The sequence below is a fragment of the Silene latifolia genome, chromosome 11, assembly GCF_048544455.1.
Source record: "Silene latifolia isolate original U9 population chromosome 11, ASM4854445v1, whole genome shotgun sequence".
Lineage (NCBI taxonomy): Eukaryota > Viridiplantae > Streptophyta > Magnoliopsida > Caryophyllales > Caryophyllaceae > Silene > Silene latifolia.
The window spans coordinates 59,895,589-59,923,409 of NC_133536.1; the positions used below are offsets into that span (position 1 = coordinate 59,895,589).

Sequence of the window (27,821 nt, forward strand, 5' to 3'; positions counted from 1 at the left end):
TTCTAGTCTAGAATGCAAGTTATATACAAAGATGCATGGGTTGCCTCCCATGAAGCGCCCTTGTTTTATGTCGTAGGCTCGACGGAGTTATGAATGACAATCAATAATTTTGAAGGTAGGTAGCAATGGAGCTCACACTCTTGATGATAGGGGTTCCGGCAATGTAGTGCTTTAGCCGTTGTCCATTTACCTTGAATGTTTGGTCTCCATCGGATACTTCAACCGACCCATAGGGAAAAGCTCGGACCACGGTGAAAGGCCCCGACCACTTTGACTTTAGTTTTCCCGAAAATAGCTTGAACCTTGAGTTAAAGAGGAGAACTAAATCCCCCTCCTTGAATTCCCTCCTTATAATAGCCTTGTCATGGAATCGCTTGGTCTTTTCCTTATACAACCTAGAGCTCTCATAAGCCTCTAGTCTAAATTCTTCAAGCTCATTGAGGTCAAGTAGCCGCTTCTCCCCGGCGCTTTTCAAGTCAAAGTTAAGAAGTCGGATGGCCCAATGAGCCTTGTGCTCCAACTCAACCTAAGCAAATGGCAAGGCTTCCCGTACACCAACCGGAATGGTGAAGTTCCTATTGGTGTTTTGAAAGCGGTCCGGTAAGCCCACAATGCATCATTGAGCTTGGTAGACCAATCTTTCCTTGACCGGCTCACGGTCTTTTCAAGGATCATCTTGATTTCACGGTTAGAGATTTCGGCTTGGCCGTTAGCTTGTGGGTGATAGGCAAGGCTCCGCCTATGTTGCACCCCATGCTTCTTGAGTAGAGCATCAAGAGTCCTTTCCCGGAAATGAGTTCCACGGTCACTAATCACAATTCGTGGAACTCCAAACCGTGGGAATATGATTGTCTCCATAAGTTTGGTCACTGATTTTGCGTCACAAGTCTTTGTTGGAATTGCTTCAACCCATTTGCTCACGTAGTCCACCGCAACAAGGATATACTCATTCCCATTTGATGAGGGGAAAGGGCCTTGATAGTCAATGCCCCATACGTCGAATACCTCCACTTCAAGTATGTAGTTCATTGGCATTTCATGCCTCTTTGAAATGTTACCACTTCTTTGACACTTGTCACACTTCTTGACGTAGGTGGCCACATCGTGAAATAGGGAAGGCCAAAAGAATCCACATTGGAGCACCCTCGCGGCGGTTTTTCGTGAACTACCATGCCCTCCACTTGGCATGTCATGGCAATGAGAGATTATGGGTTGGACTTCTTCATTGGGGATGCATCTTCTAATTATCCCGTCGGCACAAGCTTTGTAGAGGCACGGTTCTTCCCAAAAATATTGCTTAAGGTCATGGAAGAATTTCTTCCTCTTATGGGAATCATAACCGTGTGGGATGACCCCGGATACCAAATAATTTACATAGTCCGCGTACCACGGGGTATCCATCAAAGCTAGTGCGAATAGTTGATCATCCGGTAATGTGTCATCAATTGGCAATCCATCCTTATCCTTGACATGGAGTAGCCGAGAAAGATGATCGGCTACCACATTTTCTACACCTTTCTTGTCTCTAATCTCGATATCGAACTCTTGCAACAATAGTATCCACCGAATCAAGCGGGGCTTTGACTCCTTCTTGATTAGCAAGTGTCTCAACGCCGTGTGATCGGTGTGCACAATTACCTTAGAGCCCACCAAATAAGAACGAAACTTGTTCATGGCATATATGACCGCCAAGAGCTCCTTTTCGGTGGTAGTGTAATGTGATTGAGCTTCATCCAAAGTCTTGCTTGCATAATATATGGCATGGAGTTTACCATTCTTCTTTTGTCCTAGCACCGCTCCCACCGCCACATCACTAGCATCGCACATCAACTCGAAAGGTTCTCCCCAAGTGGGAGGTTGCATGATTGGAGCGGTGATGAGAGCTTCCTTCAACCTATTGAATGCATCCAAACACTCATTAGTAAATTCAAACGGCACATCTTTTCCAAGCAACAAAGTTAAAGGTCGGGCAATCAAAGAAAAATCCTTAATGAATCTCCGTAAAAAACCGGCATGCCCAAGAAAACTCCTAATTCCTTTTACATTAGTGGGAGGGGGTAGTGTTTTGATCACTTCAATCTTGGCTTGATCAACTTCCAAGCCCTTACTTGACACTACGTGACCCAAAACAACCCCGGATGTCACCATGAAGTGACATTTCTCCCAATTCAAGACTAGACCACTCTCTTGACATCTTTTCAAGACCTTACCCAAATTAGCTAGACATCCATCAAATGAGGTGCCTACGACCGAGAAGTCGTCCATAAACACCTCCATGATATTCTCAACATATTCGGAAAATATAGCTAGCATGCATCTTTGAAATGTGGCCGGCGCATTGCAAAGCCCAAAGGGCATGCGCCTATAAGCAAAGGTGCCGAATGGGCACGTGAATGTGGTCTTTTCTTGGTCATTAGGGTGAATCGGGATTTGGAAAAACCCCGAAAACCCATCAAGGTAGCAAAAATGAGAATGTTGGGCAAGTCTTTCCAACATTTGGTCAAGGAAAGGGAGGGGGAAATGGTCTTTCCTAGTTGCCTTATTTAGGCGCCTATAGTCTATACACATTCTCCACCCGGTTGTGACTCTTGTTGGAATTAGTTCATTCTTATCATTGGTGACTACCGTGACCCCGCCCTTCTTAAGACAACATGCACCGGGCTCACCCATGCACTATCGGAGATAGGGTAAATTATGCTTGCATCATAGAGCTTCAACACCTCCTTCCTAACCACTTCTTTCATAGCGGGGTTAAGGCGGCGTTGAGGCACAATGGAAGATGCACTCTCATCCTCCAAGTGAATGCGATGGGTGCAAAAAGAAGGGCTAATCCCCTTGATATCATCAATTGAGTACCCAATGACATCTTTGTATTTTCTCACAACATCAAGTAATTTTTGAAGTTCGGTGTCATTGAGTGCACTATTGACAATAATAGGGTAAGTATCATTAGGGCCAAGGAAAGCATGTTTAAGAGTAGAGGGAAGAGGTTTCAACTCCACTTGAGGAGGCGTGGATCTCTCCTCTTTCTTATCATCTCTTCTCAAGCTTTCAAATTCTTTGTCCGGGTCTTCTTCAATTGTTGCTTCCATAGCTAAAGCATACTCCCGGTGCTCCTTGCAATCCTTTACCTTGCCCTCAAGGAACCCTTGCAAACCCTTGTCTTCATCAAATTTCTTCATATCAACCCATTCTTCTACCACATCAATTATATAACAAGACTTTTCTTCCGAAGGCTCTTTCATAGCCTTGTTCAAGGAGAATTCAACCTTATCTTCACCCACTTGCAAAGAAAGATTCCCATTCTTCACATCAATCATGGCACCCCCCGTAGCAAGGCAAGGGCGCCCCAATATGATGGGAATATTTGAGTCTTCGGGGATGTCCATTACATAGAAATCACATGGAAATGCAAGTTTCCCCACCTTGAGTGGGACATCCTCCACAAGACCAATAGGGTATCTTACCGACCTATCCGCAAGTTGGAGAGAAACCCTTGTTGGTGAAAGCTCATAACCCTTCAACTTCTTGAAAATTTTGAGGGGCATAAGACTAATGCTTGCCCCCAAATCACACAAAGCCCTCTCAATGTGCACGGTCCCAATCTTACAAGGTATGGAAAAACTCCCCGGGTCTTCAAGCTTTTGAAGAGCTTCATTCATGAGAATTGCACTACACTCCTTGGATAAGCTCACCGTAGTTGTTGGGCTCAAAGAGTTTTTGTTTGAGATGAGCTCCTTCAAGAACTTGCCATAGCTTGGAATCTCCTTTACGGCATCAATGAAAGGCATGGTAATGTTGATACCCTTCATCATGTCCATGAACTTCCCATACTTTTGTTCAAGTTTGGCCCTTGCTAACCTTTGTGGGAAGGGAACCGGTGGTACATAAGTTCTTACCACTTGTTGTTGAGGCTCTTCAACTACCCTTGTTGGGTTATCAATCACTCTTGGAGTTTCCACAACAATTTCCACAAGCTCATCTTTTCCCTCCTTTTCTTCAATTACCTTAGGAGGTTCAACCACAATTTGAGGTTCAATGACATTACCCGGTCTACTACTCTTCCTCTTCTTGACAAATTCCCGGTCTTCCAAATCTCTACCACTCCTCAAGTGGATAGCATTCATGGTTTTCGGATTTTCCTCGGTTTTACCCGGGAATTTCCCTTGGGAGGCTTGTAGTTGGCTCATTTGGGTAGCCAATTGGGAGATTTGGTTGTCCGTCATCCGTTGAGAAGCTTGCATTTGGGTCCTAAGTTGGTTGATGGATGAGGTTGTCTCGTCATGTTTTTGAGTGGAATGGTTGATGAATTGTGTTTGAGTATTGACAAGGTTGTTTTGGGAGGTCATCAATTGTTCCCTCATGAGTTCCAAACTTGACTTTGGTTGGGTGTTTTGTTGGAAAGGTTGGGTGGTTTGTTGGAAAGGCGGGTTGGTTGGTGGGTTGAGTGGTTGAAATTGTTGTTGTCTTGGTTAGAAGGTTCTTCCTTGGAAACCCGGTGGACCTTGATTGAATGTTGTGTTTTGTTTTTGAGCTTGAAAGTTTGGTTGTTGTGATTTTTGTTGGAAGGTTGGGTTTTGGACATTTTGAGAGCCATAGGAGAAGTTTGGGTGGGCTCTCATTCCGGGGTGATATTGGTTGTTGTTAAATGCTTGCTTGGCCGGACTAGACTCCCATATCCCGTTCACTTGCTCCATACAACTTCCATCTCCAACCACCAAAGGACACTCATTGGGTGGGTGTCCTTGGTCTCCACAAAGCTCACAATTATAGACTTGGTTCCTCATAGAAGAATTGCTAGGTGTTTTGCTTGAGCTCATCAAAGCAACTTGTTGCTTAAGCTCTTCTATCATCTCTTTCACTTCCACATTGTTGGCCGATTCGACCGTTGACTTCCCTTTCCTCTTGTGCCTATCATTGTTCCAATGAAAGGTACGAGAAGCCATCTCTTCAATAAGCTCTTTCGCCGTCTTGTGGTCTATCTTATCCAAAGCTCCCTTCCCCGAGCCGGAATCAAGGTTCATCTTCATCTCATTGTTTAACCCTTCATAGAAATTGTTGATGAGCTCATCATCCCCAATACCGTGGTGAGGACATAGCCTTTGGAGGCCCTTGTACCTCTCCCATGCTTCATAAAGGGTCTCATCTTCTTGTTGGGTGAACCCTTGGAGCTCACTCTTGATTCTTGCGGTTCGTTGGGGTGGGAAATACTTGTTGAGAAAAGCCTTAGAGACATCATCCCAAGTCCGAAGAGAGTCGGGTTCACAACTTTTAAGCCACTCCTTGGCACTTCCCCTCAAAGAGTAAGGGAAAAGCCTAAGGCGTACGGCATCCTCCGTCACTCCATTGGCCTTGAACATGTCACAACTATCCAAGAACTCGTTGAGATGCTCGTTGGGGTTTTCGGTGGCTCCCCCTCCGAATTGGTTCCCTTGGACAAGTTGTAGCAAGGTGGCTTTCACATCAAAATTATTAGCTTGAATAGGTGGCTTGACAATACTCGGATTCACCACCTTTTTCGGAGCCAAGTTATCTCTCATAGGAACCGCGGCCATTGTTACTTCCGTTTCCGGTGTTGCAAAAGGATTTTCGAAAGTTTCAAAGACCCGTGGTTCTTCTTGAAGGTCCTCAATTACTGGATTTTCTTGAGGAATCGGTGTTTCTATAAGCCCTCTTCTACGGAGTGAATTTAGTCTTCTCGCGGTTGCTTCGATCTCGTGGTCAATCGGACGTATTGGTTGACCTCTTCGAGCTCTCCTAACCATGCAAAAAGTCCTACACACTCAAGAGAGGGATTAGTAACAAAAGACTTAGTCTAAACAAGAACGAAAACAATTAATATCTAGCCGAACTCCCCGGCAACGGCGCCAAAAACTTGATGGTATCAAGCTATACCTCGCAAGTGCACGATTTTATCGTTGTACACTATTAAGGGTCGATCCCACAAGGAGTTGAAAAGATTACTAATTGTTTCAATCCGATCGTTTAGCTAAATCGAAAATAAAAGATGATGGTTGTTATACTAATGCTACCTAAAACAAAACGAAATTCAAACTTAACAAAAGCAAGGAAAATAAGCAAAGACGAAGGATAAGTTGTAATTCAAATAATTAAACGGCCTAAGACTCGGTTCTTCCCAAACAATTCGCAATTCCACATAGTTAAATCTCTAGGCTAATCACAAGGGTAGTTAGGTGAGGAGGTGACGGCTCTAATTCGCCTAAGACCCCCCTCTCGGGTTCGAAATAGGACACTAGCACTACCCACCAACCCCCCTCTCGGGTTCGAAGGTCGGAATCCCTAACTCAATACCCGACTACCCCAAAAGCATGCATTTTCCCAAGGTAGCCTAATATTTGCTAAGGTCATTAAGCCTCATCAATTCCCGGGTCATCCCACTCCCTCTCTCGAGGGTCGATTTCAAACGCTAGTTTAGAGGTGTCCTACCCCGGTTCTCCCTTTCGGTCTCAATCGAGGTCAACAATAGGGTCAAATCCGGGTATCCAAATCACAACCTAACCAACTCTCGTTGGTGGTCAAGGGTCGTAAGTCGACACTACCCAAAAGTCAACCCATAAACCAAGTCATTCCTCTAAACTACCCTCACCAATTTCCCCAAATAATTAGCCTTTATGAGATTCAATTAGTGAATTTACTCATGTTGGGTCAAACCGAGCCCTAGTGGAAGACTACTCACTAATCATGGTCCTAATTGCAAAATAAACAATAAAGATGGAAACTTTGGTCACGAACATGGTGGGAAGATGAATCTTACTACTAAACATGCAACAAATCAACAATAATTAAGAGGAAAAGTGATATTAATCTAATAACAAGGTTTATTAAACTAAAAGACACAATCTTTAACCAAATCCACTCAAAGATTAAGTCTTTGAGGACAACTAACCAAGGATGAACAAATGAAAGAGAATCAAAGCAAAGATGAACAATGAAAAGATGAACAATGATGAAAACAAGAACAACAAACAAACAACAACAACAATTTTAACATAAACAATCAAACAAACATAAAAGATGAACAAAATGTAAACAAATGGAAATAGGGAGAGAATTAATACCAACAAAATAGTGAAAGAGGAATTTGGATAGAAATAATAAAGAAGGAAATCCTTCAATCTTCTTACAAACCCAAATTCAATCACTAATTGATTGAAGAACTTCTCTAATTAAAGAAAGATTAACAAAGAGATTAACAAAGTTTAAAGCTTGAAAGGGTAAAAATTCTGGATCTAGGGTTGTGTGTACAAAAGGGTTTAAGAGGGGGTATTTATAGGCTTGTACAAGATTAGGAAGAAAAGAGGAAGAAAAGCCCAAATCCCGTGCTGCTGTGTTTTGCCGGTCCACCGGCAGCCGGTGATCCTACCGGCAAAACCGTGCAAAGATTTAAAAATAGCTGGCATCTGTGTTTTGCCGGTGGGCCGGTTGCCGGCCTGCCGGCAAAACACACTCTTCAGGACTTCTTCTTCTTCTTTATGGTGCGTAATGCCGGTTGACCGGCTGCAGGTGCTCTACCGCGGCGAGGCCAAGCTTGTTTTTCACCAAAATCTTCAATTAATTCCACTTGTTGTGCTTTACCGGTGGACCGGTTCGGCCCTGCCGCAGCAAAGCACATTCCTCGCCTTTTCTTCAAAATCTTAAGTGATTCTCTGGGGTGTGTTTCGCCGGTGGCTAGGCCACTTTCCGGCCTCGCAAAAACACACTCTTCAGCATTTCTTCACCTCTTCTTCATGTAAAGGCAATGGGGTGCCTTTCTTGCCCCAATTCCTCCATACTTGGGCCGTTTCCTGCAAAAGGATGCGCACAGTGACAAGTACGGGCATTGGGCACAAAACGCAAGGAAAAACACCCGAAACCGACTCGATATGAGTCGGTATGCATAAAAGAAGGAGGGAATTAGAAGTAAATTAATCGTATATCATAGAGGTAATTGGAAATTATACAACTTGATAAAAAGATTTATTTTAATGAAAACGGAAACTTTAATTAAAAGATAAAATATACCAAAATACATTATAATTACCAATTACTTATATAGTTAACACACTTAAGTGTCAATAATTTTCTTATTTAAAAAGATGTAATTTTGTTGGGAAAACTTAGTTTGCTAGTCTATTATTTTAGAAGATAGGGAATTACTCACAAGGTAGTTCTCTCCCAATTACACTCTCAAATCCATGTATGTTCCATAACGTCAACCACAACTTCAAAGCTCTAGTCTCACATATAACTCAAACTTTACGCAATCGATTGTTTAGTTAAATCACACTTATTTCAAATTAAGCATCTAAACTCTAAAATACCCAAGTACGCCAACTCACTTTCCAAGAAGTTAACCGCTCATCACAGGGGTTGGGGTTCAAAACAAAACGCTTTCCTCAAAACAAAACTCGACCAAGGTGAACATCTCACAAAGGAAAAAGGGAAGTGCCTTCAAAAGGGTATTATAAGAGGGGGAGATACAAATGCTAAGTTGGAAGGAAAGATACAAGAGTAATTAACAAGGGGCGAGAGTCGAGGTAAGGCCAACAACGATGTCAAAGATAGAGTTTTATAGGTTACCATCATCAAATTTAAAGAAGGAGCACGACGAAGTGAGGAAGAGAGGTATGAACGGTAACGCTTATGGTCAAAGAAAAAGGGAAATTAGACAACAAGGAAACGTCGGATGCTCAAAACTCAAATAACAACATCATCCTAAACGGTTCCTAAAACTTCCTAACAAAATCAATCTTACAACCACATTACCTACAAGGATTACTCAAGATAACTTACGCTACTTTACATCTAAGCTAATCTATGAAACAAAGTACTTCACCACACTTGTGATTCAACAATTCCCAATCACTAAACATTCACAACGACTTCCACAAAACAAGGTCAAAACTATTAACAAGGCTATACTCATACCCGACAAACGTCAAAAGGCAACAACAATCTATGTATGGCTATCAACATCCTAAAGGTATCTCTTTCCAAACTCAAATCATAAACATTACTCCATGTTTACTCCTAAGGTAACAACGCTCAACCTACTAAGCTTTAAAATCTCAAACATAAACAACAAAGCCAAGTTCTATAACCTTAGTATCATAGGTAACTCGCACTTAACACACAGAATCCACCAATCAATTAAACTCACTTTATCAAGGAACTAGGTATAAGAATCACTAAGTATGTCTCATCACACTACCTAATTCCTTCTAAAATCACAACCCCTAAACCAAGGTTATGGGTCAAATACAAACAAACTCCACAAAGCCAAAGTATCCAACCAAGATTAACATCCCACAAAAGAAAGAGAACTATCTAAAAGGCGTCAAGGGAGGACAAGCAAGGAACAAAGGACAAGTTAGGAGGGTACAAGAGTAGCTTCCAAGGGAAAAAAAAAAGAGTTTAGAAGAAAGATAGGCACCAAGAGGTAAAGAATAAGGCAAGGAACACAAAGAAGGAGGAATATATTCGAGAAAGAAGAAGCATTCTTCAAAGGTTGAACAAACCTTCAGTTTCCGGCACTAGGCACCAAGTCTTGATCTCCACATAGGTAAGTTCACGGTCATTGATTAAAGGGCACAACAATTATTAAATGACAATGAACAAACATGTTAGAACCTAACAAAGAGCAAACACACTACAGACTACCACCTTTGGTCCTTAAGTCTACCCATCTCTCATTCATTATTCAAGGTCAAATTCAAGTTTAAATTTGGGGTACACGTGTGTGCGTCGGGAGAAACAAAGGCTCTGATACCAACTGTGAACCCCCGCTATAACGCGGAAAATATAACTTATAAATTCAAGCGGAAATTAGGAATTTTTTTGAAACTTTTAAAGTTTAAAGCGCGGGTTCATAAAAACCTAAAACATAACTAGAGAATGCGAAAATAAATATTTAAATTATACAAACGTGGTAGTCAAGGTGAGGGAAAATATATCCCTCGAATGACAAATGATAAAAGGTGAGTATAAGCAATTCTACTAAACCGACTACTAGTCCAAGGTACTCGCTAGCTCACACGTCTAAACCCCACAAATGCATCTTCACAAACCTGTCATTCATGTAAACATGAAAGCCACAGTCAGTGGGGAGTAACTCAGGGTTCTCCCAGCCACATTATGTCAAAACGAACATAACAAAGAACATGAACAAATAATCATATTAGATAAGTTATGAGTGAATCGACTTATAACTAAACATGAGATCATACGTGTTTAAACCAACAAGGATAAAAGAAATGATGGAATAAACAAGTAAGTAAGGCATAAGCAACAATAAAATAAATGGAGAAGAAAGACAAGGAAACAGACACGACCACTTAGCCACAAGCATGTATTTCAAGGAGATATGACCAAAGTAACCATCCAAATAATGCAAGACATTTACTACTTTTAGACTACAATTTCCCCGGGTAGGACTACGATAATGATACGGTCCTAGTCTAAATCTGCAGATTCTCGGGTGTACATCCCGATTCGACGTGCGCCAGCACAGCACGCACCCAAGACTCGACTACTCATGGAGACCGAGTACCCCAATCGCCAGAACAACACGAAAGTGGCGGAAAGACTAAGATAAGACTCACTCGCCAGCACAGCATAAGTGGCCCAAAACCACACTTGCGTAACAAAGACAAGTAGGCCAAACCCGTACTTGCGTAACAAAGACAAGTAGGGCGTAAATGCATGTCAAGCACATACGATGGTATTATGGCATTTCTACAAGAATACGACTCACAAGTGTAAGACCAACACAAAGTGTAGACGGAGTATCCGACTCAGAGGCTACCTTGAAAGCATGTCCGAGATACCACACACAAGACTACATCCTAGACTCCAACCTCCTGGTAGGACGACGATCATATCGCAACTAGAGGGCTTATAGCTCACCTCTAGTATCCGATAGGACCAAGACTCAGAGACGGGATTATTAATGTCACATTCATACTTATGGCTTGCGTCTCACCATAAGTACGGATGGGAACATCAATCCCGACGATCATATCGTAACTAGAGGGCCTATGGCTCACCCCTAGTGTCCGATAGGACCAAGACTCACACAACCGAACAATACTAGACATTATTAAGAATACGACTCACTACAAGTAACTATTTATAATAAATATCTCATACTTGCATTATGTTAATAAATATTTCATTTTATAATTTAACGTGGTTAGGTTAAATACAATATAATAAGCGATAATGACTAATTTACGTTATGTGAAATCTACGGGATAAATGTGACCAACTCAAGCGACTCATTTATGAGCCCATCAAACAAGTCATAAAAACCCAATACTTGAAGTCACAGGAAATCCATCAAGTTAATCATGCAAAGTCCAACCATATAATCATGTGAAGTCCATCATTTAAAACATAACAAGCTCAAAAGAAGGAAGTATGTAAATTCCCCATATAAATTATAGTGAACCCAATCTATAAAATATAATGAGCAGTAATGAATAAACGTTTCATTTCTCATTTACATGTTACTTGAACAAAGTATAAATAACCGATAACATATGAATTAACTAATACGGAACACGAGGCAAAACGTAAACAAACCAAAATCCGAACCACCCATAAGCATATACGAGTCAACAAGGGAAAATTTTGGTCATGATACGAATAAAAAGCATAAACAACCATCATACACAAAGGATATATATATTTATAGAACTTGAAACGGTAAAACGGGCGCCATTTACTCATACGGACTCCGAATCGAGTGATTCAAGTGGCTAAACCACCTAATTTTTCGACGCCGGTCCATCTGTCATATTTTCAGTGGCATTGGAAGTCGCACCAGTCAGATACGACGGGTTCCAGGCCAACACGGGTCACCCAAAATAGTCTAAAAAATGCAATTTTAGCAAGCTAAATGGAACCGTCTCAAAACTGAAACTTTAAGAAGTAATGATACTAGTGACATATAACAACAACCACATCTAATTACCCGTCTCATAAGAAAGCCAAAGATACCATATTTACTTAATTTAAGCAAGTAAAACCTTGTATAAATCCATCTTAAACAACTACACATATAATCTCATAAGAATCACAATTACTAGCTTATAACAACAAAACATAACATATAAACATACAAATGACGTAATACCGAGTAACCCATCACCGTTACCTCATTATTTCTTCAAAATGCAAGATTCCGACTCAAAACCATGTCGGTTGCCCAAAAGGAAGCTCAAGAACCGAGTTCCCAAGTAAGACCTCGAAAATCGTTCCACAAAAGTCACGGCCAGCAGCAAGGGTGAGGGAAAGTCAAGATCTTTCTTACCTAGGAAGATGGAGGGCGAGGAGAGGAAGAGATAGGCGCAAAAATCGTTGAAAACCGATAAGAAACGAAGGTTTTATCGCCATTTTAGTGAAGGGGGTGGAAGTTGTGTAACAATGGTGTTGTAGTTGTGTGTTTGTTGCTGAAAAATGAATGGTGGAGGGAGAAGATAGGGTTTAAGCTCTTATATAGGTGGAGGGAAAAGAGTAGGATGAAGCCCAAATTTATCTTAGGCTCAAACTATCATTTTAAGTCGATTTTACCCTAAAATACAACCCGGACCTACTACAAACTTAAGACGGATATTTTTTTTATCAACATTAATATTATTTTACATGTAAAGCCGCATTTTTATAAAAACGGTTTTAAAATACAAATAAAATAATAAAATGGCTAATTAAATTATAAATGCCAACACGGAAAATTCGTGGGTGTTACAGACGGCACTATCCATTTAAGTTTAAGACGGATTAAATATATATGTATATATGATGAAAAAGACAAAATAAAAGCATTATGCATGAGGAAAGTAAAATATTTGTCCTATATACCCATGAGGTTGATATTGACTCGTTTTAAACTTAAAACGGATAATAGCCGATAAAAATACATATAGATATGATTATTTACGGTTTAAATCCTAAACTTTTTTTTTCCGGAAATCATATTTACATTTCTTTTTGGTTGTGTTCTTGTAAAATTATTATTGTGATTTTTTTAATTACCTAAAATGTCCTAATAATTAAGAATTTTTCCGCATGCAAAATAATTGTTCATAATTTTTTTTTCAGATAATTAATTTTAATGGATCTTTATTTTTTGTTTTTTTTTTTCCCATCAAGATATATATTATAATCTGAGTTTCTGTGTTAAATGGAGTACAATTTGCTTGTCTATATTTTATTGGTTTTTATTCATTCGATTTGTTATTTTTTAATTAATGATTATTTAATAAGAATACTCTAAATTATTGGGTTGCTTCTCAAAATACTCCAAACTGTATTTTAACTACCATTACACCCAACTATTACCCCCCTTTTTCTTTTACCAAACTGTAGTCGTTGAACATATGAATTTCTGTTCAGATTTTTTTTTTCCTTTTTTTGGTATAAATTTTTATCATAAACTTAACATAAGAATGAATAAATGGAAAACAAATGAAATTGGAGGAGAGAGTAATTAATTGAGAGAAATGATCGTGGAGCTTATTTGTCCAAAAATCAAACAACCAGTAAGAATCATTTAAATGTTTTGGCTTTTATAGATAATGAGATTTTTTAAAAATTATTGTGTGAGACCGTCGCACATTATGAAACGGTCCCATTATGTAAAAAGATAACTCATTATTAACAATAAATGAATTTTTTTTTGTACAATAATGACGGTCTCATATTGTAAGACCATCTATCTGCACAATTCGTGGTTTTTTATAATTTTTTTTTTATAACAAGTTTAATAAAAAAAACATGTACAATTTTGCACGAGTTTAAAAACTAGTAATGTAAAACGGCTGTCGGGTTAGATTCAGATCCTCAATTCGGATTATTCGGAGCCGGTTAGTTTAGCCGGGTTTTACTCGGGAGGAGACCAATTGATATCGCCGAATGCAGATGAACATTTGCCAAGAAATTCTGAAGTTCTCAAAATCTTTAAAGAAATCCTTCCCCCGTAAGTCCCACCAAATCCTCCCACTTCCCACCAGTCTCCCCCATTTTCCTGTCCCTCTGTTTTCATCAAGTAGAAGTAGGTATTCTCTTCACTCACATTAATACCACCATGTTTAACTCACCCAACCTTTTCTTTCAAGCAAACTTCTTTCTTACTACGACTATATTTACCCTTCCAATTTCTCCATTTCCTCAATTAAATTCCACCAATAACAACACACCCGAAAATAAACCCGACTTTCAACAATGTGGGATTGTTCCCCAGAAAACCCTTTTGCAGAAACAAGCTGTATTGCTCGAATTCACGGCGAATGCGATGAAGCAGCCGTAAAATGGGCTGCTTTGCACCGTTTACCTACTTGCATTCAAGCAACAACTGCCCTTTTTAAGAACGTTTCTGGGGATGTTTCTCAAGTTGATATTACTAAGCTTGGGAAGGATGATACGAGTTTGGTGGTTGATCGTCTTGTTGCTGCTTTTAATAATGATCCTCACTTGTTTTTTTATAGATTAAAACAGAGGTTTAATGTGTAAGTACTTCATTTATGTTTGCTTTCTTTTCATTTTCGACTTATATGAGACAGTTTTACATTTGAAACCAATCGCGTTCGGTCGTTATCTGTATTAATGTATTCCTCGTTTAATTAACAGTAATGGGTTGTTTTCAGCCAAAATATAGTAAATGGATAGTTTTCTTATGTAAGGTCGTCTCACACGTAGGAATAGATGTTTAACCATGATTTTGACATGTTTTAATGTAGTACTCCGTCCGTCTCAGTCAATTGTTTAGCCTTTTATGTTAGGGTTTTTTTTGTTAACTAAAAGTAAAATGCAAATGTTTTGTAGAATAATCATGCAGTTTTCATCTGAAATATCTGAATTGGGTGTTCAAATTGGCTTTATAGAGTAGGTTTGCAATTTCCAAAGGTTGAAATTCGGTTTGAGCATTTGGAAGTGAATGCTTTTGTACAAGTTGGAACCCGAGCATTGCCTACAATTCCCAATTTTGTCTTCAATATGAGTGAGGTTAGTTATTCAATTAATTGCCTACATATGTCTTGTATGAAACCGTCTCACAGGTAGACGACACTAATTAAGACCATTGCATAGTCAGATAGTTTCTTATGAGTACTCTCATTGGTTTTCTGAACAAACTTCTGTAGGCTTTTATGAGACGATTTGGCATTTTTCGAGGTGAAAGGATGAACATGTCGATTCTGAATGATGTTAGTGGCATTATAAGGCCTTCCAGGTAATGTTATAACCAGCTGTGCAGTCATTGCATTTGTCACCATAGTTAATGACTTAACTTCAAAAGTTTTCTTCTCTGCTTGTTGCGTAGGTTGACATTGCTTTTGGGTCCTCCTAGCTCTGGCAAGACAACTCTTCTGCTGGCACTTGCTGGGCGTCTTGGTCGTGGACTAAAGGTTTCAACCTGTAGCTTGTCTGCTTCTGGTTAAATTAGTCATACTAGTTCCTTCATGTTCACTATTTTGCCATGCTTTTGCACAACCAAATTCTTGTGCCTGCATCCTAACAAGTAATTTGAGTGATGTGTCCTTGTGAAAAAGGGCTAAAATGAGCCTTGTAGTCGTGTTGAACGAATATGAGTGATGTGGTTGAGGCTGCGCAAAAATCAACCCTCATGCCTCACCATAGGGAGGTAAGCAACACAAAAATAAAACATACTCTAGTTTGACAACTGATACACATGTTACAAAGAATTACATGTTACTTACAAAGCGACTTTTTACAAAACCAGATCATAATTTGTTGCTCTTACACTGTTTCTTATTGGTGCTGTTTTTTTATTTGAAGACATCAGGTAAAATAAGGTACAATGGCTATGAACTTAATGAGTTTGTTCCTCAAAGGACCTCTGCTTATGTTAGTCAGAGAGACTGGCACATGGCGGAGATGACTGTAAGGGAGACGATAGATTTTTCAGGATGCTGTCAAGGCGCTGGATACAAATCTGGTAAGCTGGGTTGAGACCCATTTTTTCAATTCATATGAATACAACATTATTTTGTGAAGAAAAATGAATAAAACAAAATGACCCGCTAAACTGTCTTTGCTTCTTATTTTGGAAATTAGCAGTTGCTTCATGCAATTCTTAACACAATTTCCCTCTCATAGATCACTCGTAGCCCTTGTCGAGTTGCTTAGGTTTTTATATTCGTAAAACAATATTGAACTCGGGATTGTATAATAAACATACTTTGTTTAATGAATCAAACAGATATGATCTCAGAGCTTCTTCGAAGAGAAAAGAACTGCAGGATCCAGCCTGATGAAGATCTTGATATATTAATTAAGGTCAGGGCTACTACACGGAGCTGTTATGTTCATTTTTACGTTCTTGGATGATTAATGTTATTGACAACAATGTGATGCTCTTTAGACCCTCGCGCTAGGAGAGCAGAAAACAAGTCTGTATGCTGAATTCATTATGAAGGTAGGATATTGATACATTATACATGTGACACATACATGCCCTCTTGCATCCTTTTGAGTTATCATTCAACAATCGATAATTTAAAAAAGTTAACTCATCTTATATATAATAATTAATGATGATCATTTAAATCGAGATGGCCTTAGCCAGCTAATGAGGCCTTGACATTGTCAATTTAACCCTGCTAACATATACCCATTCAACTCCGACACGAGCGAAAGCTTCGCAAAAAATGCATATCGGAGTGTCCAACACGGGTATTTTGTCGTGCAGTCAATGTGAAATGCTGAAGTAACTCAAGTTAATAGTATATCTTTAATCATCTAATGTTTCTTGTTTGTAGAGAATTATGTATGCATGAGGTTAAGATAATGTAGTAATCACCAGAACCTTCTGAGCGTCTTGGGGCTCTAGCATAGTAATCAAACTTCTATAGCAAAGAAGGCCTATCATTTTATCTGATGACATGTTTACAAAGATTTTAGGACTGGACGTTTGCGCAGACACACTGGTGGGAGATGAAATGCTTAAAGGCATATCTGGAGGTCAAAAGAAGAGACTGACAACTGGTAAAACTTCAGTCATCATAATCTTAATATCACCTCAATCCCTAGATATTGTTCTCATTAGACTTTGGTGGTTAACAATGTCAACTTTGACCGTTAATTTCTTCATATGTGATTTATTAAAACAGTTATTTTCATATTATCTTTATCAAAAAGTTTGACCTGTAGCATACTATGACAATATATCGGCAGAAGTTGACATCATTTCACGACCAAGGTATAATATAAAATGAAATGGAGGGGTTACTATTATATTTGAGTCTGAGGTTTGAGTTATTCCGAATATTGATAGTCTTGCTTATGGTCCAGGTGAGATGCTTGTAGGAGCGTCTAGAGTGCTTCTAATGGATGAGATATCAACCGGCCTGGATAGTTCAACCACTCATCAAATCATTAGATACCTCAAGCATTCTACCCATGCTTTCGAAACAACCACTGTGATTTCCTTGCTTCAGCCAGATCCCGAAACATTTGAGTTATTTGATGATGTTATTCTTCTGAGTGAAGGGCATATAGTTTATCAAGGGCCAATTCAGAGTTCTATCGAGTTTTTCAAACATATGGGATTCATATGCCCAGAAAGAAAGAATGTTGCTGATTTTTTGCAGGAAGTATGTGATGCTCTCTTTTCACTTTCTTCACCTATGCTTAAATCGCTTCTAAAAGATTTTCCTCTTTTTTTGTCATTCCTTCTGGCTTTCTTCTCTCCACACTTTTTCACCTAAATTTCTCTATATTTGTTTTTTCCCATTTACTCTCCTTTTGTCACTGTTTTACCTCAGATTCATGGGTGCGTACAATGATTCATGTTAGCCGACCCCAAATTATTTTGGGATTATGTTTTGTAGCTGTTGCTAATTAATGCTATGATTACAGTTAGCTGTTATGTACAACTCTAAAATAGCCTTCTCCCGTATATTTTGACACAGGTGACATCTAAGAAAGACCAAAAACAATATTGGTCCGGCAGGGATACTCATTACCAGTATGTGAGTGTGGCAAACTTTGCTGAAGCTTTTACTTCATTTCGTCTTGGCAATGAATTATTGCGGGAGCTTGCTAATCCTGTTGATAGGCGTTACATTCATCCGTCTGCTCTGTCAAATTCAACTTATGGTGTTAAGAGGGTTGAACTTCTGAAAATTGGTTTCTCCTGGCAAACATTACTCATGAAACGAAATTCATTTCTGTTCATTTTTAAATACATACAGGTGAAGCCTCTTTCAAATTTCTATATGTTCCATTTCTTAAGAACACCACTAGATGTGCTTTCATAGGAAATCTCATCAACAGCATCACTCTAATGCCTCAATGGCTCTCGCATGTGGCGAGGGAGTCAGCATTACTCCTGTCTCACGAACACTGAAAGGCTGAAATCGAAATTGTCCTGTAAAATGTAGACACTCTTGACTCTACTAGTTCATGATAAAAAAAAAATAGTATATAGAGTTTACTGAACCACTATGCTTTATTCCGTCATATTCCAAAGACGAATATAGTGAGTCTTTGGCCCCACAGGAAAAAGAAATCTCGTCAATAGAGATACTGAAATGATCTAACTCTATAATTGTTTTGTTGCTTTCTGTCCTCTTTATGTGAGAAGCTAACATTCCCAACAGAAATACTGATGTGATACGAAGTTGTTCTTAGAGTTAAACGAATCTCATGCAATAACACAGAATCGTCTATATTTCAGCTTCTCTTGGTTACTCTCATCATCAGTACTGTATTCTTCCGGAAAACTATGCATCACAAGACGCTCGAGGATGGAGGTGTTTATCTTGGGGCAATATACTTCTCAATTGTGATGACTTTATTCAATGGTTTCATGGAGGTTCCTATGCTGATTCAAAAGCTGCCCGTTCTTTACAAACATAGAGATCTGCGCTTCTATCCATGCTGGGTTTACACGATTCCTTCATGGATTTTAAGCATTCCATCATCATTTATTGAGAGTCTTTTATGGGTGGGAATTACATATTATGTGGTTGGATTCGATCCCGACATAACAAGGTAAAGTGCCCTCTCCTACAAAATAACAACTGACAAGCTTGAGTACTATGTTACTCAAACTCCAGTAGATATGTTAAGACACTGTTTCATATCCAAGTGTCTGACATTTTCTTAGACAAGAGGACTTTGTCCTAAAAGTGACGATACGAGTACGGAGACACTTCTTCAAAACGAAAATATAGTTATAAGAAGTTAATTAAAGTGAACTAGAGAAATATCTGAGAAATAAGGCATAAAACCATTCAAAATGCTTCACAAACAGTGTCATCCACTTTTGTCTAGTGAGCCTCTCATTAAGGCTCTTCTAGGACAAGTGTCAAGATGGTATAGGGTCAGGTAAGGATTCTATATCCATATCCTTGAGTGTCTTGTCGGACATTGGTACCGCCTTTGAATGAAATTATTATGAGTTGCATTTGTTCATGTAACAGATTGATTGTCTCTTGTCTTGTTTGCAGATGCCTGAAGCAGTTCCTTATATTTTTTCTTTTGCATCAGATGTCTATATCTCTCTTTCGTGTAATGGCATCTTTAGGAAGAAATCTGATAGTTGCTAACACTTTTGGATCCTTTGCAATGTTGGTTGTCATGGCTCTTGGAGGGTTTATCTTCTCACGAGGTGGAATCCTAAAACTTTTTTCTACTGAAATCCGTTTATAGGCTCTATTTTGCTGATATTTCTCTGTGTCACAGATAGCATTCCCAAGTGGTGGATCTGGGGTTATTGGGTTTCTCCATTAATGTATGCACAGAATGCAGCTTCTGTGAATGAATTTCTTGGCCACTCTTGGAACAAGGTACGTACGTACTCATTTTGTCTTAAGACCTACTTTACTCAGATTCAGCTGCAAGAGTTGAATGGGATTGCATGTCGTTGTGTTGGACAATGTATTTAAGTGAACGAACTTCCATTTATGTCCAACATAAACCATTTCTGAAACATTCCCTGACAGTCAACATATATGTCATAGTCTTCAAGTAGTCTGGAACATATTCTTATCAGCTGACAAAGGCAATTCACATTTGCAGAAAGTCGACAATAGTGCTTCATTATCTTTAGGTGAGATGCTTTTGAAGACAAAAAGCTTATTCCCAGACAGTTACTGGTATTGGATTGGTGCGGGTGCGCTGCTTGGATATACGATTTTGTTCAACATCCTCTTCACACTTTTCTTGACATATCTCAATCGTAAGTTGTTAATATTATCATCTGCCTTTATTGACTAGAATTTTACCAGCTGTTAAGACCTTAAGTTTGATCATTACCGCAATCACTATATTGTTAATCAATGAAATTCGCCAGAGGAAAATATGTATTCACCATAGGAATGACAAGATGAGGAATTTGATTGATATAGAAAGGGTATTTTGTTCACATGCTCTTTTAATTCTCGACTGATTTGTGATCTACTCCCTCTATTGCACTTGGTTCATTGACTGATTTGTTCACATATTTTAATTTGGGAAGTGCAAATAATCTAATGGAATGGTAGTTTTCTCAGTTCTGATTTGTCATTCTGTGAACATTAGCGTGTCAAAGGCTACCACATATCGCAGTGTTGGGGTGTACTAAACTTTACCTCTTTGGGCTTGAAAACTCAGAGTTAGTTTTCGCATGACCTGCAACAATAGTTACTTCGAGAACTGGTTGTGTGTCAGACGTTTTACACCTAACGATGAAAAGCACACCTTTAATAGAGAATTTATTTGTCTGAAGGAACCGAGTATTTCTAACACGCTCTTATAAATGTTCATTTTAGCTATTGGGACATGTAAAGCTGTTGTCTGTAAGGATACGCACTCCAACAAGAATGAGGAAGAGGCACGCGAAAATTCCATGATTGAACTTGGGGAGTTCTTAGACAAGTCATTCTCGTTCACTGGTTAGTACGGGGTTATATTTCCAACGCTACTCCCATCCTACAGTTTCTTCCTTTGATGACTTCAATTTCTCCTTAACCCTTTCTTACAGGACAAGAGAGGCAAAAGAGAGGCATGGTTCTTCCATTTCAACCTCTTTCTATGGCCTTCAACAATGTTAATTACTATGTAGATATTCCCAAGGTACGCTCAATGTTTTTCAGTTAAGTTTCCTCGCCTTCCTATTGTTGTAGTTAGCATTGTTGAATTCCTGGTTGGTGGCCCGTAGAAGCAAGGGAGACAGACTTTCTACAGGTCATCAAGTGAGGTTTCATCCTGAAACCAATTGGTGATAGGAGCAACCTGCAAACTTGTAAACTAGTCTCCTAAGTCTTACTTCTACGGATCTGCAACAATGCTTCTCTCACACACACAGAAAATCTCAACAGTCATTTAGCTGTCCACTTGTGGATGTTGTCTTTACTCCTATTCATATGACCTCAGGAACTTAAACAACACGGCGTGATGGAGGACAAGCTGCAACTTTTAGTTAATGTGACAGGGGCATTTCGACCAGGAATCCTCACTGCATTGGTTGGAGTTAGTGGTGCAGGGAAAACGACTCTTATGGATGTCCTATCAGGTAGGAAAACCGGTGGAACAATCAAAGGGAGCATATTTATTTCTGGGTACCCAAAAAAGCAGGAAACTTTCGCAAGGATCTCTGGGTACTGTGAGCAAGACGACAATCATTCCCCATGCTTAACTGTCCATGAATCACTTCTCTTTTCAGCTTGGCTTCGCTTGCCATCTAATGTTGATCTCAAAACACAGAAGGTAAGTTTCTGAAGTTTCACGCAAATGTCTAAATTTTAACATGTTCCTTTTATATGATCATTGTAGTGACTATTTCGTTTCAATTATAACATGATCTTTCAGTAATTTATTCTTAGACAACTTTTCGAGACACTTACTGACCTTTTGTATCGGATTCACAGAGTTTTGTTGATGAGGTTATGGAGCTTGTAGAGCTGACGCCATTAAGAGGAGCTTTAATTGGTATGCCAGGCATAGATGGATTATCCACGGAGCAACGAAAAAGATTGACAATTGCAGTCGAACTCGTGGCAAATCCTTCAATTGTATTCATGGATGAGCCAACTTCTGGGCTTGATGCCAGGGCAGCTGCTATTGTAATGAGAACAGTTAGAAATATTGTCAACACTGGAAGAACTATTGTTTGCACTATCCATCAGCCGAGTGTCGATATCTTTGAATCCTTTGATGAGGTAACCTTGTTGCTGTTATGTCTTCTCTCTTTGCTCATTTATAAAAAAAATAATACAGTAATAAATTCAATTTGTTGTCCTGAGAGTTGAGCTGTTTCTCGCCTCGGTGGCTTAAAGTGTAATGTCAAAAAAACTTCATCCAAACAACAAAACATTTAGCATAATAAAATATGCCTTTTTTGCAAAATTTTGTGAAATTCACCTTGATATTTACTTCAGTGTTTTTCTAAACCTTTTTGTCTTTGTCGTCACCTTTCCGCTCTACTTATGCACAGCTCTTGTTGATGAAGCGGGGAGGGAAACTGATATATGCTGGACCCCTTGGAATCAGATCTCGTGAGCTTATCAAGTATTTCGAGGTGAAAAATTACACTTGTATAACAATGAAACTTTTTTCCTTTTTAAGCATCTGAAAAACTTAACGTTTTGTCTTGCATTTTCTTCGTTACATTAGGCAATTCGAGGTGTTTCTAAAATAAAGCCCGGTTACAACCCTGCTGCCTGGATTTTGGATGTTTCATCTCCTGCTGAAGAAAGTCGTTTAGGAGTTGATTTTTCAGAAGTGTACCAAAACTCTGCTCTTTTCTGGTAATCAATCGATCTTCTTCAATTAGGCATCCCTGATAATTCACATTCGAGATTTTGACACCCTCTTCCATGTCAGGTTAAACAAACAAATGGTTGAACGTCTAAGCAAACCCGAGTTGGATTCATTGGATCTAAGCTTTCCTACTAAGTATTCTCGGTCATTCCTGTCACAGTTTATAGCTTGTCTCTGGAAACAAAATCTCTCGTATTGGCGGAACCCACAATACACAGCTGTCCGTTTTCTCTACACTGTCATCATCTCTCTCATGTTTGGAACAATGTGTTGGAAGTTTGGTTCCAAGAGGTATGTGTCATCAAAATTTCCCAGATCATCCTTTTGGCCTATGAACGGTTCTAAAGGATGATTCATGTCAGCCGACCCCAAATCATTTTGGGATTAAGGCTCTGATGTTGTTGTTGTTGTTGTTGTATCCTTCTGGCCTATATTACTCAGACTTTGCATCAAGTGTTTGAGTATCATACTCCTTGAAAAATTTCATCTTTAGGCCCAAATGAAGATATCGTTGCAACACAGGACATGCCGACAAAGTAATGTACCAAAGTAACATAGAATGGTCACATATTCCCATCAAACTTTTCCCCTTCAATAGGTTGTTGTGAAAGATACAAAATACAGAAATACTAGTGAATGAATTTAAAATCAGTTAATATTGGTTTTGACCCACAATAACAATACTTTTCCGGCATCTTGATGAATTTTTAGTGCCTACAATAGTGAACAAATTTTGTTGCAGGAGTACTCAACAAGACATATCCAATGCAATGGGATCAATGTATTCTGCAGTTCTATTCATTGGAATTACAAATGCCACAGCTGTGCAACCTGTCGTATCTGTAGAAAGATTTGTTTCATACAGAGAGAGAGCAGCAAGGATGTACTCAGCTCTAGCATTTGCCTTTGCTCAGGTGCGCACTCTTCATCTTCTGCCTGATCCTACACCTTACTCGATCACATCGGCTAATTAATTTTCTGAACAGGTGGTAGTTGAGCTGCCATATGTGTTCATTCAGTCACTCATTTACAGTGGCATTTTCTACTATATGGCATCCTTTGAAGGGAACTTGGTCAAGTTTGCTTGGTATCTGTACTTCATGTTTTTCACGTTACTGTACTTCACCTTCTTTGGGATGATGACAATCGCTGTTACACCCAACCATAATGCTGCCGCAATTGTTGCTGCTCCCTTCTATATGATGTGGAATCTTTTCAGTGGATTCATGATCGCGCAAACGGTAATATGTTAAGCTTGCTAATTTCTCTTGTTTAGGTTACTTTAGTGTTGATTGGACAGTGTTACTCAGATTCGATACTAAGTATATAACTCTAGTGCATGGTCGGACCTCAATTTGTAGTGCAAAATCTGGTTTTTTTGAGGTTAAAATGAAGCGCAAGTCTCCCAATTACCTATGTACGAGTGTTGAGTTTCAGACATGGTAGACTTTGCATTCGGGTCATTTCAGAAGTATTATGCACTTTGGGTGGAGTTGGATTAAGTTGGGTCATTTGAGGGTCGGGTGTGTAATTATTGGGTTATCTCCGGGTGGTCAATTTAGTCATGTTTATTAAGCTTGTTGTCATTTTTTTGGAAGACAAAATTTCAAAAAACAGGATTGGTTTCTTGCCGGGTCATTTTGGATAGAGTCAATAGCTGTCCACCAAAGTTTTGGCCAGCTATTGGTCGTAACTGTAGTCCAGGTTTAATTTAGGTCTTGCGTAATTTTTCCCTATGTCTAGATACTGGTACACTGGATAGTACGAAAAGTCCAGTTAACATACTTTGTGAAAATATCAGCTTGAATGAACATATTTTTGCATACTTGTGTTCATTCGACTCAGGTTGAAGTGACTACTAACGGTTTCGTCTTGCTCTACAGCGGATTCCTGTTTGGTGGAGATGGTATTATTGGACAAACCCAATAGCATGGAGTTTGTATGGACTTCTTACATCCCAATATGGGGACTTAGATGACCTGGTCAAGCTCGCTGACGGTACTCACTCGGTGCCTGTAAGGGTATTGCTTAAAGAACAGTTTGGTTACAGGCATGATTTCCTGGTTGTCGCTGCAGTTGTTGTCGCTAGTTTCTGTTTGATCTTCACAGTCACTTTCGGTTTTGCCATCAAAGCCTTGAATTTCCAAAGGAGGTGATCCGTGTTGTTGGGTTCATTGACATACTGATATTCATTACTTGGCTATTCTGTAGTCCTTTATACATACATACAGATGAACAAATCTGATTACCCAGCGATATTCATTTTACTTAGATATTCATTCAGTAATGGTTTTATACAAATGATCAAATCTGCTTTAGATTTAACAGCTTAGTTAGATTCGAAGAAAACAAGGGCTAAATATATGTCCTTTTCAAATGTAGCACTGTAAACCTCTGTATCTGAGAAATTCATACCTTGATACGGAGTATATATCATCTTGTATTTATCAAATGTTAAGGCAACATGAACATCTGCTTCCAGGGTATGATACCGTTAGAGTACTACTAAACACAGCTGCCCAGATTCGAGCATTTCCGTTGGTTTAGTTTAACTCAACCTTACATGGTTTGCGGTCTGGTCCGGTATGCTATGAAGGGTGGATTTGTAAAACTAACTATTGTGGACGACATGGTTATTCTTCTCTTAGCTCTAAACTAAGACGTGCGACTCTCCTCATTCCCTCAAATAGGTATTTCGTTGTTTTTCACCATTTCAAGTCACGACCTTCGGCGACGTAAGCCAAAAATGCACTTTGTTTCGGTATGGGTAAACTAGTTCGGACATCGGCCCACCGAATATTGAACTGTATGACACTAGTTTAATCAATAAAGTCATTGAGTAATGTTGTTCATCACCTAGATCTTTCTCAATGGCTATAAAACGTCGTCGACGCATTTCATAAAAATGACGCCTCCTACCCTTCCTCTTCCTCTCTCTACCCAATTCTCTCCCAAGCAAAAAAAAAAAAAAAAAAAAAAAAAAAAAACGTTGTTCTAACTCGACATCAACAAAACAACAACACGAAAAATCGACATCAACAAAACAACGATTCAATGTCAAACAACGAGCAATCCACATCAAATGCTAACAACGAATCTGAGGTACGTAATTACACAATCTATTTTCATTTCAATCAATTTAGTATGATAATTGAATTAGATGTTAAGTTGATATATTGAATTACATGTTAAGTTGTAGTCGTGTATATGGATGAATGTAACAAACAATTACAAGTTAAGTCTTCATAGAATTAGGATGAATGTAACAAACACGCCCAAACCCGTCGAAAATATTTGTAGTCGTCAATTAGGACGTTGAAATTCAAAGTCCCTCCTGGAGAGGGACGTGTAGATTCAAAGTCCTCAATGGAGAGGGACGTGGAGATTCAATGTCCCTCATGGACTAGGACGTGGACATTCAAAGTCCGTCATGGACAGGGACTTTGAATTTCAATGTCCACCATGGACAGACTTTGAAACTCAAAGTCCATCATGGGGATGGACGTGTACTGTTCACGTCCATGCATGGTTTGGACGTTGAGTTTGCACGTCTGTCATGGTGACGGACTTTGAGTTTCAAAGTCCGCTCCTGGTTTAGACTATGAAATTGTTTTTTCTTCATTTTATTTACTTTTTTTCGTAAGTTTTAGTAATTTTAACATATTTTAGCATGTAATCATTATTAATTTTGTGTTATAACAGGATTCATTTGAGGAATTTGGTGGAAACGATGTTAATTACAACCACCTATTTGAGACGGTTACATGTTTTGCGAGTCGGGATGAAGCGTTTGAGTGGGCTCAAAAAATAGCTTTTGATAACGGGTTTGCCTTAATAAAAGCATCAAATGGGGCCAAAAATCGTAAACAACCCGAGTTGCTAGGCTCTTACTTTCGTTGTTCAAGGTACGGCCGAACTAGAAAGAAGATCGATCCCGATATTCCCGAGAAGCCTAAGAAGAAAGGGACACCTAAGTGTGAGTGTTTGTTTCGGGTTCGAGCCGTTCAGAACCGGGCTAATGATATAAATGGAAAGGAGTTGATTGTTTGGAATATTTTGACCTCAGAGAAAGGTGGATATCACAGCCACGAAGTAACAAAGTACAAAGACGGTCATAGGCATTTTGCTGGTTTGAATGCCGAAGAGAAAGAGTTCGTGAGGCAACAAGTCCGGCCGTCGATTCCCCCGAAAGATATTAAAAATGGTCTTCATCAAAGAACTCCCGATAAACCCCAACCTACAAGCATCCAAATTTATAGTGCGGTTAACAAGTTTCGGCGTGAAGTTAGAGGAACACGCAATACCGCTCGACAAATGTTGGCTGTAGCCGTTGCTTCTAATTATGTGGAATGGCACAAAACAGATTCCGAGACAAAGGAGCTTACTCATGTTTTTATGGCTCATCCGAAAGCGGTTAAACTGTTCCGTGCTTATCCACATGTGGTTCTTATTGACTCGACATACAAGACAAATAAATACAAAATTGCTCTTGTTGAGGTTGTTGGTGTAACACCGTGTGGTTCTTCCTTCTTAATTGCTACGGTGCTCCTTCCGTCAGAGTCGGAAGACGATTATGGGTGGATGTTGTTGAGATTAGGGGAGCTACTAAGTTGTACGGGTTCATCTATTTCGCTTTGTCACCGATCGGGAGATGGGTTTGATCGCCGCTCTTGAGTCCCTTCATCCGAGTACTCCTCACCTTTTGTGTCGTTGGCACATTAACCGTGCTATGGAGAAACAAGCACTCTCAAAGCAGAATTTGATGTGGTACAAAGATATCATTTTGCACAGTCCAGAAAGCGGTTAGGACCGCGTGATCAATGCATCCACCATTGATGAGTTTAGGAGCGCTTGGGAATGTTTTAGTGAAAAGTGGGAAGAGATGACGCTTTATGTGATCAGTACATGGGGTAAATACAGGAAGAAGTTCGTGAACTGCTATACCATCCCGTACCACCTTCTTAGGTGGCAGTACGGCGGCCTCCTCGTCAAGAAAACGAGAGTCATCGTCCTCCTCTTCCTCCTCCTCCTCCTCCTCCTTCTCCTCCTCATCATCA

At 39.4% G+C, this 27,821-nt stretch overlaps 2 protein-coding genes and 1 non-coding gene across 3 annotated transcripts; all 3 read left to right on the top strand.

Moving 5' to 3' along the window:
• The first annotated feature begins 5,079 nt into the window (after positions 1-5,079).
• LOC141615460 (small nucleolar RNA R71) lies at positions 5,080-5,186 on the top strand. Its single transcript, XR_012529882.1, has one exon. It is a non-coding gene; the product is annotated as a small nucleolar RNA R71 (small nucleolar RNA).
• An 8,726-nt stretch (positions 5,187-13,912) lies between these two features.
• On the top strand, positions 13,913-25,216 carry LOC141611682 (ABC transporter G family member 32-like). Its single transcript, XM_074430269.1, has 24 exons — positions 13,913-14,507; positions 14,883-15,003; positions 15,141-15,229; positions 15,320-15,404; positions 15,796-15,955; positions 16,220-16,296; positions 16,382-16,435; positions 16,914-17,004; positions 17,311-17,612; positions 17,931-18,212; positions 18,698-19,014; positions 19,473-19,633; positions 19,708-19,811; positions 20,044-20,203; positions 20,775-20,897; positions 20,987-21,078; positions 21,379-21,711; positions 21,873-22,163; positions 22,439-22,522; positions 22,618-22,751; positions 22,828-23,055; positions 23,507-23,678; positions 23,751-24,005; positions 24,648-25,216. The coding sequence occupies exons 1-24, from the start codon at positions 14,224-14,226 to the stop codon at positions 24,918-24,920; spliced, it is 4,272 nt and encodes a 1,423-aa protein (XP_074286370.1). The 5' UTR covers positions 13,913-14,223; the 3' UTR covers positions 24,921-25,216.
• A 602-nt stretch (positions 25,217-25,818) lies between these two features.
• LOC141613478 (uncharacterized) lies at positions 25,819-27,438 on the top strand. The gene is made up of 2 exons (XM_074432217.1): positions 25,819-25,866; positions 26,467-27,438. Exons 1-2 carry the CDS (start codon positions 25,819-25,821, stop codon positions 27,436-27,438), a joined length of 1,020 nt encoding a protein of 339 aa, XP_074288318.1.
• The last annotated feature ends 383 nt before the right edge of the window (positions 27,439-27,821 follow it).

Bases quoted from the DNA above. Each gene is read 5' to 3' on its own strand.
- LOC141611682 (XM_074430269.1), top strand. From the start codon at position 14,224: ATGTGGGATTGTTCCCCAGAAAACCCTTTTGCAGAAACAAGCTGTATT. The intron at 22,523-22,617 runs GTGAAAAATTAC...TCGTTACATTAG, and splicing joins AGCTTATCAAGTATTTCGAG to GCAATTCGAGGTGTTTCTAA. The intron at 23,679-23,750 runs GTGCGCACTCTT...TTTTCTGAACAG, and splicing joins TAGCATTTGCCTTTGCTCAG to GTGGTAGTTGAGCTGCCATA.
- LOC141613478 (XM_074432217.1), top strand. From the start codon at position 25,819: ATGTCAAACAACGAGCAATCCACATCAAATGCTAACAACGAATCTGAG. The intron at 25,867-26,466 runs GTACGTAATTAC...GTGTTATAACAG, and splicing joins ATGCTAACAACGAATCTGAG to GATTCATTTGAGGAATTTGG.